This window comes from Rhagoletis pomonella, unplaced genomic scaffold (assembly GCF_013731165.1).
Source record: "Rhagoletis pomonella isolate Grant_MI unplaced genomic scaffold, Rhpom_1.0 Rhpom_scaffold_00034, whole genome shotgun sequence".
In the NCBI taxonomy this organism is placed as follows: Eukaryota; Metazoa; Arthropoda; class Insecta; order Diptera; family Tephritidae; genus Rhagoletis; species Rhagoletis pomonella.
In genome coordinates this window covers 73,470-93,575 of record NW_023458588.1, presented here as the reverse complement: position 1 = coordinate 93,575, position 20,106 = coordinate 73,470, and the positions used below count along the sequence as shown (strand labels likewise).

The 20,106-nt window shown below is 33.2% G+C and overlaps 1 protein-coding gene across 1 annotated transcript in view; it reads right to left on the bottom strand.

Annotated features, from left to right (window-relative positions):
- The window catches only part of LOC118749696 (Down syndrome cell adhesion molecule-like protein Dscam2), a gene marked incomplete at its 3' end in the record, with an annotated part of 267,478 nt that overhangs the window by 210,078 nt on the left and 37,294 nt on the right, over nt 1–20,106 (bottom strand). Inside the window, 1 exon segment of the mRNA XM_036484490.1 lies at nt 6,107–6,249. Coding sequence (XP_036340383.1) covers nt 6,107–6,249 — 143 coding nt within the window.

The following is a 20,106-nucleotide window of genomic DNA, read 5'->3' as shown; positions in this document are numbered from 1 at the left end:
AGAGCCAAAAACACGGTTTTGGCGATATTTGAGGTTAAATAATGAAATCATCAAATTTTTTGCTCATTTCTACTTAGGGCATCATTTTCGTTTGTTGCGATTCGTTTTCTTTTTCTCGAGATATACCAGCTTTAATGGGCAGTACTTCGATACGGCGTCATAAGCATGAGTCATCATAGCATGTGTAGAGGCTATTCAATCGTTATGAGCGAAAATGTTTTGTGTATTGATTTATGTATGTAAATATTGTCAATTTTTTGCTTTTGTTAAATACAAACCGTTATGAAAAAGCAGCCTTTGATTCAAAAAAATTTGGTGCTTTTAGTGTGGTAAAACGCTTTTTTCACAAGTTTTTGGTGCTTTTTGAAAATCAAAAGTTGGCAACACTGATGATGCATATCTCTGGAGATGTTTATTACAGAGGACTGGAACTTGGCACCGAGATGTGTATACAAAATTAATTCCATACTCATAGAGAAAAATTTGCGTTATTCGAAAAGGGGACATGGTTCCTCCCGTACAAATTTACTGTTTTATACTGCTTATCTCTAGAGGTGTTCATGGCAGAGTACTGGGACTTGGTGCTGGGGTATGCAAAATCAATTCTAAATTCATGGAAGAAGATTAGGGTTATAAGAAAAAGAGGCGTGGCACTTCCAGTACAAATTTACTTTTTCTTGCCACATATCCCTGGAAGTGTTTGTGGAAGAATACTGGAAAAAAAATGTGAGTTATTAAAAAAGGAGGCATGTCGCCTCCCATACATACTAAAAACTTCTTAATATATAATAAGTATTTTAAATTTGTTATGGTGATTTATTTTATAAGTGCCGTACTGACAAAATAAATTTCGTTAACTGGATAAGGGAGAGCCGGGTTCGGCCTTATAATCTAAAGCTGTCTTGAGGCATTTGCTACAGTAATAAGAAGTGGTTGGAAATATTAAAACCCGCCGTGGCACCTCCAAGAAGGTTACGCGTTCACGCGTCGTATACCTGGAACCATTTTGAGGTAAACTTAGAGGGATTGATATCTTTCGTATGACTAGCGCGCAGACGAGATTTTATAATTTCATAGTTTTAAACGGCCGTAATACCTTAACTCGCTTAAAAAATAACGAGCTATAACGAAATGGGCACAGAAATAAAATCTAAAATCATGAAATTGTTTTTCATATTTGTATAAAAGGGTGAAACCCGCGGGTATAAGCTAGTATTAAATAAAGATACATAGTTACTTTACTTTACTTTAACTTTTTTCACACTTTACTTTTCCCAATAACTTTTGAAATTTTTGATTTGCCACTAATAATTTTGTTTCGTATAGCAGCATTGCTTCAGTAGTTGTTTTTGACAACTTATTTGTTGGTTAATGACTGCAAATAGTTTTATACAAAATTAGAAACGAGAAATAATACTTTAATAATTATTCGTTAGCGCCTATATTAAGAGCGCTCTCGGAATTTAATAACATCTCCAAGAAGATCGATATCGAATTTTCATCATCAAGATCCTTATTTAAGTCCACGCTTGAATCGTTTTACTCTTAGGTTTAGTTCATGCACTGCTATGTTAACACTATTATCGTATAATACTTATTTTTGTAATCTGTGTAATCTAGTCTGTAAGATTTTTAATCATAGACTGAATAAAGATGAATTGAATTGAATTGAATTGAATAAAAATTTAAGTACATACATATGGGCAGGGCCACCGTCAGTAACGTCACGCTCGTATACATATTTTGGTCAATATCTTTACAAAATACAATTATTTCTCCCAACTTGAGAGCGGCATATGAAAGTTCTCGTCATAACTGTTGTTTCATACGCAGACAATTTTGCTGTATCGTTTTGTTGTGAAGTTATGACCATTTTAAGCCGTCAGTAACGTCACCGGATTTTGGACGTGTGTTTTGAGGTTACTGAACGTTTGTGTAAAGATGAGCGAATTGAAAAGAGTTCATGTTTATTATTGCCCAGTATTTTAAAAAAGGAAGGATGAAAGATGATTTTTATCCAAAAGGTGGGCTTAATATTTTATGTTTTAATCACGTAAATGACATAAAAGCAGTGTCAGTAACGTGACGCAAAATGTCGGTAACGTCACACTTTCGAATTTCGTTAGGATTTTCGGGTCTTTTTTTTCTTGGGTTAATAGAGGGACCCTAAACGCCCAAAAAATCATAGTAGATGAGTTTTAAGATGCAACCTCATAAAAAAAATTGTAGTAAATCGGGCTTGCCCTTTAGAGCTGATTTTTGTATGATAGAGTGTTAGTTAATTAAATTATCTCTTCAATGATTTTGTATAGCTTGAGGGTTGAAATTGGTTTTTGACCAGTTTTTCATCATTAAAATGAAAATTTGTAATTTTTCCCTACTTTTCAGTCTTAGCGGCTATTTAGTACGAAAAATGTCGAATTGACTTCTGTTTTTTTTTCGAAATATTTGTGAAATTTCCTCCTAAATGGTGATAAAAATTTTGTGTCAGTATTTTGAACTAAAGCCAGGACACTCTGTAAAATAAAAACACATTATTATCGGAAAATAAAAAAGTCTTTATTAATTCCAGTCTTTTTAATTGTTGCAAAATTAAAGCATCACTTCAGTTGTAGTTTTTTTTTTAAACATAAATAAACATAAAATATCACAAAAAAAAAGAAATTTTAATTGTATCCTTGCTGAGAAGTAGTATAAGTTACTATTTCGTCCTCAATGGTACGGATTTGGTTCGAAGACGAAATGTTTTTTTGGGTGTCTTTAACTGATTGTTTTAATTTCCGTCGATATTTTTTGCTTCTTTCGCGGCGCATAGAAATCGCCTTTCCCAATTCACTTATTGGCATTACTTTTTCTTCCTCTTTTCTGTTAGCCCTCAATTTTTTCATTGCTTCGGCCTTTTTCTTTTTGTACTCGTGGTATTTGTTGCTTTCTTTTATTTGTGCACCAGGAATCGGAGTCTAGCAATTAAATACCAAATAAGTAAGCAAAAAAGTAAAAAAAAAATAAAATAAAAACCTTCAGTAACGTCACGCAATCTTTTTTTGCAAAAATACCCTGCTATATGCAAATAATGCATCATTTAAGCATTGATTATAAAAGTACTTCCAAAAATACTCAAAAAAAAATCAGCTCATCCAACCTCTTTTCTAATTAGTTAATGCATAGAAAAACGTTTTATAAAAATTTGTCAGTAACGTCACCATTTATTTGCGGCGGATTACTTTAAGCCCTAATTGGTCCAAAAGCCAAGCTTTGTACACAAATTTGCTTGCTAATCAAAAGTTTGATTTATATTCTATCCAAAAAAAGTCATCATCTGCCCAAAGTACAAAAAAATAACAACAAAATTTACCTTTTTCGCCGACAATTGTATATATTCCAACTACGCCTAGCACGTGCCACTTATGAAAACAATGTAAAATGCCAAAGCAGACACAAATTTTGCACTGGCATACAGTGCTGCCATATTCTATACATATTTGACATTTGAAATGTAAAAAAAAATTTGGGCTTTGTGACAGAAAAAAAAAATCTATGTGGTTTCATTTTTCGTGGCCTTGCCGATATGTAGATTTAAAAAGCTGTTTAAATACAAATGTTTTATGAAAATGTCACATTACGCAACTACGTTATTTTCATAAATAAGGCCGTAAACATTACCTTACATCGTCAATTTCCATATTCTATTTTGACTCTTTCAATTTCGCTGACCAGCGCCGCAAACGATATCAACTAACTAGGCTAACAACCAGATTTGAAATTAAATACCCAAGTACTTACAGTACTACATGTACATATACAGAGAATAGATTTGCTACTCCCTTTTGGCAGCAGCAAGCATCTCTCGTACGCAATGAGAGAAAGAAAAGTACCTACTTTGGTGGAGTAATAGCAAGAATGATATAATACTGGATCGTGATACATATGTAATAAATGTAACTAAATTATCCGCATTTTCGAGCTTAACTCCCTAATATGTAATTAGAAAAAGCCATGATCCATACAAAATAATTATAAAATAATCTCAGATTAAGCCGACAACTTTTCGGTGTACAACATAGTTTTATCGATTATATTTGCGAGGAAGAGGACAAATGTCAAATGGGTGTTTCCATACAGCCGTACGCGACATTCGTACGCTTATAGAGTAACGTAAATCTATCAAAAATAGAAGTTACAGAAAAAAAAGATTACGTTTATGTTGCAACCAAAGGGTACTATGTTTGAGAAAAAAATAAGCAGCCTCGAAACGTTGGTGTGGAAAATATCCGTTCAAAACCAGGTGATAACGTACGCGACAAAAAAATAAGTGGTTTTAAGGCATATCTACAAATATGCGAAAGTCTGCGAATCATGAGAGTTTTTCTTTTCTTTAAAAATTCCTAAACTAAGCTAAATAATGTACCTTTACAATCCTTCCATTTTTTGATAGAAATTATCTCTGGTTAGTTTTTATTAAAAAAAAAATTATAATAACGTACGCGACATAACGTACGCGTACATACAATATTTTTACTAGTAACACATACTAAATTAAATTTTTTCAGTTCTTCTCTCCACCTTTTCGCGTTTTCAAAACCTTTTTCCGCCATCTGAATAAGAAACTTAAAGTTATAAAGCCGTTTGAATTCATTTGCTTGCATTTTCGGTTTACATTTTCATGGAAACACGCATATATGCGAAAGTCTGCGAATCATGGGAGTTTTTCTTTTCTTTAAAAATTCCTAAACTAAGCTAAATAATGTACCTTTACAATCCTTTCATATTTTAAGAGAAATTATCTCTGGCTAGTTTTATATTAAAAAAAAAAACAATAACGTACGCGACAATTTTTCTCGTAAGTAATAAAATGTATTTATTAAGAACTCTTCTCGCCACCGTTTCATTGTTTTACAACTATTCTAAATAATTTAAATGGAAAAGTTGCAATTAACATTGGTTTTGATGTATTTGATTGAAATTTTCGTACTTAAAATAACGTATGCGACAAGATTTAAAGGGTGATAAAATATCTTTTTACTTCGGTTGGAAAGAAATTTTTACTGTGTATCTTTAACTAGAAGAATTCTCGCTTAAGAATTGTAATCTGCATTACCTGCGACTGCCAATATACAAATGACATAGACAAACAATGTTTATGCATAACGTACGCGACATTAGAATTCTATCAGAAGCAAATCAAAAAATTACCGTTACTCGAGCTCTAACTTCTCCTTTTTCTCATTTTTATAGTTAGTTGTTATTGCAAATTTGATTTTAAGATGTAATTGTAATGTTTCAAATCTCTTAAATTAGGTAATAGGAAAGAGAAAATAGTTCATTTCATTAGAGAAAACTGAGTCGAGAGACATTCAGTTTTACTCTTCCATTTTTGAGTTTTAAAATTCCAATAAGCTGAAATACTTCTATAATATAAAAACTCGAGTATTTTTCTCTTATTAATTCGTCTTAAAAACCCTTTTCAGTTGTTTTTATTTTTTCAGTCCTGGTTGACATTTTCATGGAAACACCCAAATGTAAAAGTAAACAAAAATGTACGCTATGTACCTCTTCTCCTTGGTTTTTAAAGGCATTTTTAGTAAAATATTAAATTAATATATATTTAAATTGCTTAATATAGCAGAAAAAAGTGATTGCGGTGGCACAGAGAAGAAACTTATTTTTTCTGTAAGTTGTGAGAAGTACAAGAAATTTTACGGCTAGTAATCTGAGATTTGCCTCTGAAAACGGGGTGATTAACAATCGAACTTTGATTGCGATTATAGTATTTGTATGTAAACATATTTTTATCTTCGCCGAGCCGTACGCATATGTTTACACATCAAATTTCATGAGTAAGGGTGTTCGAGTTGGACCCCAACTTTTGGGTATATATCGTAACGAAATGAACCACAGAATGTAGCGTTAAAGTTTTCCTTGCAATTATAGATAATGAAACTCTTGTTCGTAAATGCACTACTGATGCCTTATTGCAAAGCAACAGTCTCTTGTATTTATAATATTCAAGTGAAACAGGTTGTAGTTAGGAAGAGAGTACTGCGATGAAAACTTAGATGCTAACGATCTCGGTTACCATTAATCTTTATATATATGTAATACTTACCACGCTCCCAGTGAATTTTATCGATGGGGTAGCCAGCAACTGGACATTTCACAACTAAGTCGGAGCCCGATATACCAGTTATTTTCGGCATTTCTCGAATAAATGGAAGCCCGTAGATATTCACTTTGGCACTATGCGACACCCTATAAAGAAACAAGGGAATATATAGTGAGAGATATTATGAAAAAAGTATCGATGCTAGTACTTATATAAAAAGGATTCGATGCCAGTACTCATATTTACAAAACGAGTCAATAATATTACTTTCAACTATTTTTTTATTTTAATCAAAACTCAAATTGCTTTGCTTTTGTGAGCTGTTTCTATTTATAAATTCAACAGGCACTGCTTTTATAAGTTTAAGTCCGAACAATCAAGCTTTTGTTTGAGATTTTTATACCCGACCGCACTTGTGCACAAGGATATTATAATTTTGTTCGCATAACGGTTGTTTGTAACAGCCAAAAGGAATCGAGACATATATAGACAAATGTATACATAAATCATCTGACTAAAAATAAATGTCGATTAAGCCAGCAGCTGGAGCAACAATTGAGATATCTCAATGAAATTTGGTATGTAGGTTTCCCTTTAACCAAGGTAGGTTGCTATTGAAAATGGGCGAAATCGGCCGGTAACCACGCCCACTTCGCATATAAAGCTATTTTCGAAAAATGCAAAAACTATGATATTTCAGTAAATGTTGGATCCAAATTGCTGAAAATTAGTATGTGAAGTAAAATTTTGGTACAAAATAATATTATGAAAATTTTGGAAATGGGGCGTGACCCCGCCCACTTATGATGAAATACTGTATCTCAGTAGCTTGCTTGTGTCAGCTAAGATATTGGTTGAAAAACTTTGAAATTGACATTTACAGAAACACGAAAACAGCGATAAATCAGTAACTACTGAGCAGAAAATTAGATTATTATGCATTTCTGGATTTTGGACGTGGCCCTTTTATGACCACAAATGTACAGTGACGGGCAAAACTGTAACATGGTGTAACACTTTTTACTTCAGCCATCGCTATCTTTCCAAGTTCTAACGACTTTCTTACTTTTGTTGTATATTCTTGTTGGTACATCCCTACTCCCTCTCTCATAATGATTTGAAGTCAATGCAACAACAATAAAAAAACCAGCAGACAAAAATGTAAATTAAGGCAGATGTTACAGTTTTACACTCACTCCCAGTTTTGCATTTGACAGTTATCTCTTACTTAGTTGGAAGTCATATGACTTTTTCTTCTATTCTAATTTATTGAAGAAGTGATCACCAGTAAATAACATAGTTAATCAGGAACCATAAATGTTAATAATAGATTTACTGCGGCAAGGCGGGACCGCACGAAAAGTGGCAAACAATTTTGGAATTTGCTACTTGAAAATGTTAATACTGAGAAAAAATATAGCCTAAAGTGTTCCCAAGGACAAAGGAAGTCTGTCATAAGATATTACGATACGATATCTTGTGAACTTAGCAGCAAGTAGCGATGCAGCCACTATTACAGAAGCGCTTAAGGTATTAAACTTTAATGCAAATCAATAGACAGCGAGGCGAAGAATTGCCAAATTGAGCGCAAAGGCATAATAAAGAAGAAAAAAACAAATTTGATCATAATACATGTGCGAGTGTGGCAGCGTTTCGCTGCATCGCACGAAACCCGAACCGTTGCCTATTGGGATATGTTAGGCCGTTCAGAATGCAATAAAAAACATATTTTTAAGTTTCAATTGAAGGTTATTTGGTCTGACAAGACTAAATTAATCGCTTTCAATCAGATCGCCGGGCATGGTATTGGATCAAAAACCCAAATTAAGCCCATGCGCATCATGTAAGGCAAACTGTGAATCACAGTGGTAGGATCTTAATTGTTTGGGGTTGTATTTAAAAAATTTTGTTGGTCCGTTACTACGCATAATGCGTAAGGAACAGTATCTGTTTATATTTCAACAAAATTTGCAAGATTTAGTCGAAAAAATGAGAGTTTCTGCTGAAAAATCACTCAAAACACACTGCATATGTTCGCAAAGCCTGGATACAAAAGCAAAAATTTGCTAATTTGAAATGACCTCCACAATCCGCGGACATGAATCTCATCGAAAATTTCCGAAATCAACTAAAAGCACAGCTTAATAAGTATCAAAGTCCGTAAAATCGAGTACATGACCTGTGAAAGCAAACTAAGGATATACCTCCAGAATTTTTACAAAGATACAAATAAGGTATGCCAAATCGCATCCAGGAACTGAAACAAGTAAAATAGTACTGAACATTGTGTTAGTAGTTCTTTTTTTTCGTGAAAATTGTTAAAAAGTTCTTAAAAATATATGAGTGCAAAACTGTAACATCTGCCTTAATTTACATTTTTGTCTGCTGGTTTTTTTATTGTTGTTGCATTGACTTCAAATCATTATGAGAGAGGGAGTAGGGATGTACCAACAAGAATATACAACAAAAGTATGAAAGTCGTTAGAACTTGGAAAGATAGCGATGGCTGAAGTAAAAAGTGTTGCACCATGTTACAGTTTTGCCCGTCACTGTATATGCCAGTAACCGATTTATTAATTTCTACCTAACTCACTCTCCACAACTCTTGTACGAACATTTTTTTGTGCGACGCAGAGTTCCGCATAAGTGGGCAAAAATCGGAAATTTCTTTGTCTGCAATGTGAACGTGTTTGGTATTTTTGTAAAGGTTATTTATCCACTTAAAAGAATTAAATAGTAGTTTCGCTATAAAATAAATTATGTCCCGCCAGGAAACCACTAAAGCCGACAAATTTTATACTAAGAATTTTAATAAGAATAATAGCCCATGATTCAATAATGAAAGGTTTTGTAAGAAAAATTTTCTCTCGCTGTAATTTTATCAATGACACTCCCACCCTACTCCTAAAAAAAAACTCCCTTAAATCAGATTAAAACTATTAAAAGCAGCGACTATTCAATTTACAAATAGGAAGAGGTCAAAAAAGCAAAGCAATCTGATTTTTGTTTGCCTTTTGGTTTTGCTTTGAGAATACTTGGAAGTACGAGTATTATCGATACTTTTTTGCAAATATGAGTACTGGCATCGATTCTTTTCTAGAGTATTCTATGTGAGTACTAGTATCGATACTTTTCTAAAAAGTTCTATCACTACGACTAAACGATAGAGAGTAAGAATACGTGTGAAGTGATCATCCAAAATTGTGGTATGAAGCGCCGACCACTGGCAGTGATCGGACTTAAAAAAAATTCTGTGGTAGAATCTGGAAAAAAATGTGGTAGATCTCTGGGCATGGACCAAACTTTGTACAAACTTTTAAAAAATTTTGCAAGGTTTCACCTAAATTGCAAACTTCTTAATTAGACTCTAAAAAAAATTTAGTATAACAAAGTGCAAGATTGAGTTTTGACAATTTTTTTCCTTGACAGTGTAAAGCAGTTCCTTCAATATCAAGATAATTTTCGAACATATTTTAAGAGATTTCTGCAACCTTGCGGAGTGCTGCCACCTTTTCTTTTTATCACGAAGTAGCGAACAAATGTGGCACGTTCCAGAAACAGCTGATTGGGATATGCCGATTTTGACAATTCTCAAGTAAAAGTAAACAACGCCTCAGAAACTTTAGATGCACTTAAATTTGCTAATACTTTCACAAAAGTCGCCGTTTTTAACATTTTCGCTATTATTCTTTTTATAAATCATATATTTTGCAATTTAATACAATAAAACCACGTTTCCTGTCGAAAAATTTATTACTGAGAAAATTTACTATTTTAGACTTTATTTTATTGTCCCATTTGCCTTTGTTACTTTTATTTGAGAAATTTTATCGTCACCGGGAATGCGGAATTATGTTGAGCAAAAATAAAACTACTCAAAAACGCGAATATGTTGTAGATTTCAGAACCTTGAGTGGTAGATGTGGTACATGCTCAAAAAAGTGGCAGATCTACCACAATGTGGTATAAGTCCGATCACTGACCACTGGTTTAGATTAATGTTATTGTTGGCATTTTCGAAAGACCCACTTGCTATACCAGTTAGTTGATTAGGGGAGGCACTTTTAAGAATTTTGTGCTGCTGTGGGAGGTTGTTATTACGTTGGGCACCGATTTCTTTGCTAGAGGCATCCGAAGCAATTGCATTAGTAGCAACAACACTATCGTTAAGAATAACAGGAAAAGGCGGGGAGCAATTAGAAAATAGCCCAGCTTCAGCACACACTTTGCACAGAAAAGGCCTCTCAGAGTTAAGCAGAAACTCAGCGTCTGCACCCGGAGAGCCCGGCACTAACAAAGGAAATTAAATTAAATTAAAAAAATTAATTCGATTCATTTGCTGTGGAGCACGGTGGGCAGGAAGCAAAGATAGGTTGCATAAAAATGTCGACAAAAACTGAAAGCAGGGTTGTATTTGTTGATATTTTTAGGTTAAGAATCCCTTTGAATTGAAATCCTAGCTGCTCCTGTTTTAAAGATATCCACATTTTACATAGTTATGATAGGACCGACTTTTGCGAAAGAGAAAAACATCCTTGTGAATTAAATATTCAACAATGTATGTGTGAGTAAATGTGTGTATATATATTATGTGAAAATATAAGTTTATGTAAGTTTTTAGCCGGTTTCAATCGTTTCCAAGGCGCACCACGTAGACGCAACTTACTTTGCACCTCTTTGTTCTTTTTTTGGTCTTTTTGGTTTTATTTTTTTTATATTTTTTTCTTGCTTTATTTTTTTATATTTGTTTTTTGTTTCCTTTTATTTTTTTTGTTGGCTTACCATATAATATAGTCACGCATTTTAGTATTTAAATATTTTATTATTTAGTTAAGTTTTTATATATGCTGGAATGAAAATGTCATTACAGTTTTCTTCAGGCGACTCACAAAAGTTGGTTTATCAATCATATTTATTTTGAATCTATCCCAGAATTTAATGAATTCCCTATGAACTGACTTCCCGGCCTGCTCGGACCATAATCCTAAACCATCGTTATTCAAGAATGAAATAGATTGCTTTAAATGTTTAAGGATAAAATGGATTTTGACAGTTTGAGAAATTCCAGTACTTTTCAAAGCTGTGCGGAGTTCGTTAAGATTTTTATCAAAATTACTAAGATCCGCTTGTTTTGCGGAAAACCATGTATTCACGATTTTGCTCATGGCTTTGAACGAGGCAATATATTTGGTATTGTTTTTACTGAGAGTTTCTTCCATACAAACTATGTTGGACATTTTTTTGTATGTGGAAGACACTGTCAGCAAAAAATAAATAATTGCAAAAAATCAACGAAATTTTCTGGTAACTTCAGACTTGCACTTTACTAATTGGCTCAAAAGCTACATTTTAAACATTTTTCTAAAAGATGTGATTAGAAATTGTGATCAGATGAAAGTGTCTCCGAGCCAATAATTTTGTACGGCACGGTACTTATAAGTAATCTAGGTTTCACGAAAAAAAAAAAAACAAATACAAGGTAACATTAAAATATCAGTCATTTGTTTCGTTGCTGTGAGCTTGTTTCAAAACTTCTGGCTTTTGCTATAATTGTAAAACTCTGTGCATGTCATTTTAACGTATTTAGGTACATACTTATATTAATCATCAACTATTGCTTATGCAAAACGTGCTACATTTAAAAAAAAAATCGCATATGAAAAAGCACCAACCCAACTCGTAATAATTTAAGTATACAAATTTTAGTATTTAGTATAGAAATATTCAATTGAAATACGCCAATATTTAAATGAAGCGCTTGCACTTAACGGATGCTTTTTCATAATTAAGTTAAAAAAAATTATTTAAATTCCATGCTGTCTGTAATGGGATTTGAACCCTGACGCTCTGGAAATTAGCAAATTGTGGCAAGCATCTTCGTGCACTCAGCTACAGCCAGACATGTAAATGTGCACTCAAATGTTCAGTTTGATTCAACACCACGTGTGCGTGGTATGAAAGTATTGTTTTTAAGTACGAACATTTCAAAACGATAATCAAATAAAACATATTCATGTTTACTATGCGTTATTTCCCCCAGTAAATTCATAAAATTTGTCTTAATATTACAACGCCTTTTTCTCTCAGCGTAGTCATTTTTAAGCAAAATTTGTGCAATCAAATCGAAAACCGGGACACTTAAATGAAACCCGGGACATTTTAAGGTTGGACCGGGACACCGGGACAAATAGTTTAAAACCGGGACATGTCCGGGAAAACTGGGACGTCTGGCAGCCCTACACACAAAGCGCATACTTTCATCCGATTTTCTTTATGATCGCATTTGTGTTCTGGATGTACAATAGTCATTATTTCCTGACAGAAGAGTACATAAATACCAAAATAAATCTCATACAAGCTTTGAATTTATTTACTTATTATGCGGAGTACCGTTGGCCTAAGTTAGAGCATTTTTATTTCTTGCACAAGCGCAGTGCGACTTGCCTGCGCTACTTGCTTATAGCAACAAACCTTTAATAAAACATTACTACCGTATTATATAGCATACAATATTGTATACATACATACATATATTGCGATATTAAAGGTGTTTGTAATGAGAAAGTTCACGCTACAGAAAAAGGCAATTGTGGTGTTTTATCTAAGTTGTATACCGGTAGCGCCCAATAAATCTCGATCAATTATTCTTTCGGTAGGAAAAAATGAAAATGTTTCACATTGATTTGATCCGTTTTAGTGAGTTAAAAAAGGGGAACAGATTTGTATGAGATTTCTTTTCGTATAAATATGCTCTAATTATCGAGAAGTACGCCTTCCAAATATATCCTATCAGAAGTATATAAAATGTGGATATCTTTAAAACAGGAGCAGCTAGGATTTCAATTTAAGCGGATTCTTAACCTTAAGATATCAACAAATACAACCCTGCTTTCAGATTTTGTCGACATTTTTATGCAACCTATCTTCGCTTCCTGCCCACCGTGGGGGTCTTTGGGGCCGCTTATTATGAATCTTAGGTCAGGTTGGAAAAATTCGAGATTCGATTCAGAACCTTTGATTTTTTTTTTCTGTTTTCAATGGGGGACATCTTTGTTATCATTTTAATACCTCATAGCCCGAACACAATGAAAACGACGAGCTACAGACCACAGCTGTACTCTTATACAGTGTTTCCACCTGAAAATATTTTTAGGTACCAAAACGCCTACCACATCAGTTTCCAAACTACCAAAATTTTTCCATCATTAAAACGAGATTTCACGAGTTTGCGGGGTTTTTAGCTACACAAATTAGCAGTAAAAATTAAAACTACACATAATATTGTTTACAGTATTGGTTAGTTATTCACACCAATCTTTAAGATTTAACTAAATAAATTCGGGCCTTTAAATAAAATAATTAAGTTATTGTATAAAAAAACTTTTGTAAAATATGCTAATACCTTTGAGATTGATTCAATGCACATCAAACATTTTTTTTTTGTGTGTGAAAAAACAAAAGCAAACATTTTATGCATTACAATAAAAAAAATTCCAAATTTGATTCAATTTGCATGCACTCACCCTTTTTTACCAAACACACACACTTTGCAAATTGCCTATACCAAATTTTTCTTTCAAGACGATAGGTAATTCCTCGTTAATTTTAACAGCTAATCGGTTATAGCTTTGGGAAGTAAGTTTTTGTTTGCAGAAAATTTTATGCTTAAAAAATATATGTAGAAAAAAATAAAGAAATCTTATATGTGTAAGCAGTGTTTTGAACGTGTAAACCTAAATTAAGCGAACAAATTTAATGTTCAATTTGGTTGTATTTTCAAAATATTTTTGCCTACCAAAAGCTTCATCAAACCAACCAAGCTACCAACGCAGAATGAAGCTACCAATTTTGGCCCAATTGGAACAAAACGGCAACGCTGCTCTTATATAGATTATTATTTTGGCAACGACCGGGCTACGCGATGGCTGTGGTTGTGACCAGATTAGATCTATTTCTATTTTTCAGGCGACAGATAAGGTTCTTCCTCTTCTTTTATGTCAAACTCGAATAAATTCATGATGTTCAAAAAAATCATGTCGTCATCGACAAAGCGTTTAGATAATGAAGATAACATATTGGAAGCTGTGGTTCGTAGCTCGTCGTTTTCAATGTGTTCAGAACTTTAACCTTTGCAATTCGTCCTATAGAATTTTGGCCATAGTACTGTATCGGGTGACGTTATGGGAAATTAATTTTACGCCGCTTCCCTCACACCACTATGTTTAGTCGTTGAAAAATGGCGAAACCCGTGAAGATGTACCAATTTTTCGAACTTTTTGCTAATTATTTACAATATAAAATGTTGGAAATTAAAGTCTCCACAAACTTCAACTTAACCGAGAAATACAAAATATGTTTGCAAACCGGAAAAAAAACTTTGGCGATCGATGGTGAATGAGCAAGTTGCTAGGCCAGGTGTTCGGCAACCTGTCCTTAAAGAAAGAAATGCAGCTCTGGTGGGTGGAAGAAACTGCTTTCCGAATGCAGCCTTAGCATTGGGTAGGGTAAATCGCAGCCAACCTCCGCATTTCCACTCTTTGTACTTACTGGCCCTGCGAGATAAGACGTCTGGTAAAGACTTTTATCTGAAATAATCCAGGTAAAATTTTATAAATCCGAGGAGAATAGTGTGAAATATTAATCAACATGAAAATTCCTTTGGGGTTTAAGGTTAAATAAACTTAATATTCGAAAATGGAAGTGGCACTGAGCCGTGAAGACATGATATAATCCCTAGCAGCGACCGAGAAATTCATGGATTGTGAGACATTAGGATACGATTAAAACAGCACAATTTATTTGCCATGAGAGCAAGCCGAAATCCCTTGGCGGAGAAAGAATTTGTTTCTATGAAGAATTTGACGGCTCGAATACTTACACGAAAAGCATTTAGTATTCTTAATGCGTGCCTACGTTTACAAAGGGTTACCGCGGGCATGTATGTATGTGTACCTTTCGATAAATAGACGTCAGTTCAACTTTCGGATGAAAGAAACACAATAGGAGAAAGAAAAGTAGAAACAGAATTATAATGATACACAAAAATAAAATTAAATAAAATAAGTAAAGGGATTAAGAGAGAAGGAACGAGATTGGAATTTTTTCAGACCCATAGTTTCTCATTGAATTGTAGCATACTGTGGACATAATTAGCCATTGTATGTAGATGTAAGAACGTATTGCATTGATTAATTTTATTTAGATTTTTTGTGGCTCTATGAATTATCTACATATATAGAGCGCGGAGGGTATCGAAGAGTGGTAGGCGTAAGTGGAGTAAGATCGCGAATGTGTATATTACATGTATGGGCTTGATTCCATAGACGCCTTAGGAAGAAGGGTTATAGGGTAGCGAGCCAAATGTGACAATATATGTTATAAGAGCAAGATTGTAATAACGTGCAACTTTATATATTACATATTCTTCCATTCATTATCTCTAGCAGGGCCAAAACAAGTCTGGTAAATCAGAATCAATTTTATTCGCGAATAATTGAGCTAAGGCATAATTTAAGGAACATTAAACATGTGAGCTTTGTGAAGTAAAGAAGTTAACACGAAGTGTTAAAAGAAGAAACGAATTGTGTGTTATGAATGACACGCGGCATAACGGACGGACGGACGGACAGACGGCCGAACAGACTGCTGATGGACAGACAGACGAACGGACCGACGGCTAGACCAATCGACGAACATGGTGGACGGACAGACACGTTGATTAAACCGTGAGCACGCAGCCCGAGATGGTGATGTCAGTGACTTAGAGAATCTGAGCTCTATTTTAATGCAGTATCGCGTGCCTTGGCCCTGGCAACAAAACCTGAAATCCAAAATGGGACAAGACTGTGTGTAGAAGTAAACTGCATGAAAATTTCCCTACTACAAATTTTTTTTCTTCGTAGCAGTTTGATCTAAATTAACTTTGCTAAAGCTAAGATCCCATTATCGGCACAATGGGCCGATTTTCGGCGGATTTCATATACCGATAGTGTGAACAAGCACAATTTTTCGAAATGCGGCAAAAATAAATTAATGCGATTCGGCTTTTAAAACAGTTGGCAGCCCTCTTCAAAATATTTGCAAGCTACATACCACCTTGTTAAATCTTTTTCGTCTTACACCCATATTTTGACACATACTTCAATTGCCTAATTCCATTATTCAAATTTGGTTTGATTTTCTTAACAGGAGGGAACCCTCCTTTATGGAGATGAGAAATAAAGCTTTTTCAAAACTACCTCGATTGATACTTATATTTTACTAATTGATTTAACTTTCTAAACAATTTGAATTTAATTTTTTACAGTGTTCAGAAAAATTCGTTTTCATTTGATTCAAATAAATTCATTTCATTTGTATTTGCGATCGCTGAACGAATTTTATAACAACCATTTGTTTTCGTTGCCTGGCGACCATTGTATAGGCTTACAAGTATGGAAAGCGCCATTTCGTTTATTTACATTTGAAAACAGCTGAGATCACCATTTTCAATTCTCTCATTCTCCGCACAGAGTTACATTCATGTTTCAGAAAAAACTTTAAAATGTAAATTGAGAAGTATTTAAGAAAAATGTGCTTTTATTCATTTGAATTGATTAAGTAAGAAATTAAAAATGCATGCCTAGTCTTGCATTTCTAATAATAACGATGAATGTGTATATTCCAGGCAATAATTTAAAATATTTGTGAAACTTATCGTTTTGCGCTAAAATACAACAATGTGTGTAAAATTCGTTGTGATTGTTTCTGTTTTGTGCCTGCCGATGGAAAAAATAGGTAAATTTCCATTTACTTTTAAGAGAACATATAAATTAAAATATATTTCTTTCCAGAGCGACATACGGACAAGTAAGGTGACAAATTTGTGTGATGAATATCGCGGAAAATCTTTTGCATCAAAATTTCTATTCCAATTTGCATTTGAATTATGATATCAACAGCGATGCTTTGGAACGTATTTTTTGAAGACAATTTTTTTATAAATCTTGAGATTGTTGATTTATTTTAGCATTAAAAAAGCTAGTTTATATTAAAAAATATATTTAGACTAGAAGTATACTAAAGTAGCTTTAAAAAAGGTTTATAAATTTGAAAATGTTTGCATACGGCAATTTAAAAAGCTTTTTAAAATTTTTGTTTTTTTATGAATAAGGCGATAAAAATATATGACTTTTAACAAGGAAAAAACGCAAAAATGTGATTTTTGCGGAAGTAGGTATTAGTGAATTGCAGTGCATTTAAAGTTTCTGAGGTTTCGATTACTTTTAGATCAGAATTGTCAAAATTTAGAAACTCAAAGTAGCAGTACAATAATCATAGAAAAGAAGATTGCGCCCTGAATGTTCTGGTATTTTTTTGGTTTCGGTTTGACAGCCAGCTACTGTGATGATGTGGAAATTCACCACAATGAAGAAAAATATAACAATTAAGTGAAAAAAATTTGATTTTTACAAATTTAGTGAGCAGTAGCGCGTTTCAAGAACGATATTTCGGACAAATCGTTAACGAACAACATTTTTCCTTCCCGTCTGCTTTGGTTTTGGCAAAAAATTTGATTAGTTCCTGCCGGCGATCAAGTCATTTCAACCACAAAATACTATTATTTGCAAGAACCATTCACTAAAATTGTAACTAACTTTTTATTATTTATTAATTCCTTTTTGATATTCAGCAATAGCAAGATGAAAAAAATATAAACCAAAATTAGTAATATTTTTATGAATGTAGTTCACAGAGGAAACGCCGGAAAACAATGTATTGGCAACGACATAAAATGTATGGAAATTAAAATGTCAACAGAATAATAACTATCATGATAAAAAAAATAGAAAGGTAGAACCGCCGAGAAGAATTTTTTATATTCTTGACGTTTGCAAGCAATTTAATTTTAAAATTTTACACACAAACTCACACACACATTCTCATTTTCAATCTCAAACAACAACAACTTTGAACAATTCCTTTTTTTACTCTCAATTTTATACTATTTTAAAATGTTGGCAAACTTCAAAAAAAATCATGGCCGATGCATTGAGGGAACGGTTTTACCTTACTATGCTTTTATCATGAAAACTACGGTAAAAAAGAATGAGAGAAGTGTGCGAAGGAGGAAATCTTTTCAATTTGAACAAGAAAAGCTTTAAATGCCGTTGTAAAACGGTCAACAAATTTCTTATAAAATATTTTGATTTTTACCATGATAAAAACATTACAAGGTAAAATCATTGAGAGACAGTCTGACCTTTGCCAGCAATATAATTTTAAAATTCGAACTCAAGCTCACACACACATTCTGATTTTAAATCTCAAACAACAACAATTGTGAACAGTTTCACTTTTTTTTGAATTTTATATGATTTTCGAATGTTTGTAAACGTCCGAAAAAAATTATGGCCGACGAATTTAGAGAATGGTTTTACTTTCTAATGTTTTTATCATCATTTAAATCTTCTAGCAAGATGCTATATATTTATTTATACACTTTTTGGCTGGCGAAATATGTAATTTTTTCAACTTTTTAAAAAAGCGTATTTAACCACATTAAAATTTTTTTAATATTGAATGGCGCAACACAACAACTCTTTTTGTTGCACGAAACCCTTGAACACGTGCCTGTCATCTATTTCGTCTGTTTCGACATTTCTTTCATTTTGACGTCATTCGCATTGTCAGGTTTTTGAAATTCGTTTTGGTTCGACATTCTGCTATTTCATAATTCTTTCATTCTCATGTCATCCATCTTCCATTTCTTACCTTCCATTGCCGATCGCATCGTCGAGCGTGCCTGCCAAACACTGCCGCCATCATGCTTTTCAGTTTGGCAGGCACGTCCGCTGTTTGGCAGGCACGTCCGCTGTTAGAAAGAGAATAGACAAAAAGGGGCATAGGATTCCATATTTGTAAGCAGTGTTGCCAGGTCTTCAGCATGAGAAAACGTCCCTTTTGGTCTGAAAAAACGTCATTTCCTACCCAAAAACGTCTTTTTCAAATGAATGTACAAAAAATTGTTCTTATTAAACTTTCATTGTATACAACGGTACATATGTAAGTAAGGTATATTAAAATGTCATTTCGACAGAGCACATTTAAAATTCATTGGAAACTGGTTTGAGATCGTTAATATAAAAATCATTTTATACATACACTTGTGATCAGCTGAATAAGTCATCAACATTTCGATCGATTTTGGCTGTTTCTCTTTCGTTTATTTAATGTTTATTATTTTTCCATAGAAGCCAAGCTCATTAACAAACAAAATATAAATCCACAAAAATTGTGCAAAAATTATAAACAATCTGCAAATTTTCAGCTAGATTTTCAACTTTCTATTCAGATTTTTTAGCCCATTAAATTTCAGGGCAATAATGTGCAAGTTTAAAGGGGCTAAATAATCGCGTTGTTTTTTACTAATTTTTTTTCTTGTAGAAATTTGGTTAGGGGTTCGGTTGTCGAAAATGTCGAATAGGTCCATTCAATATCAAAAAATTGTTACGGATTGTTAGCACTGCTTGACTGCTTAACTTGCTAGTACTTGCAAGTTTTTACTGAAAATGCATTCAATTACCCAAAATATTTGCAAGAGTTAGCGAATTCGAGAGCGTTGCAAATTTATGCAAGTAAAAATTTTACTAGCAGGAATTTTCAGGAGTCCAAAAGTAAAGTTATGTTTCAAACTCAAATGTAAACAAACTGTTTAAGAGGATGATTTGATGAAACATAATTAGTGAAATCAAAAGATGGATAAAAAATTAAATCTATTGTATATATTTTTACTTTTATGACTTATGAACTATTCCCAATTAAAAAAAAAATTGCGCGCCAAAACTTAACCGTCAGAAAGTGTCAAAATGGCTTAAGTTGCAATTTTTTACTAGTTTTGCGTTCAATAACTTTTTCTGAAAATTTTCTTTTGCCCTCAATTTTACTCTCTGTTTTTATTTTACGCTCTCGCTGCAAGTACTTACTGGAAACTTATTGAATGGACCTAATATTTCAGTCTTTTT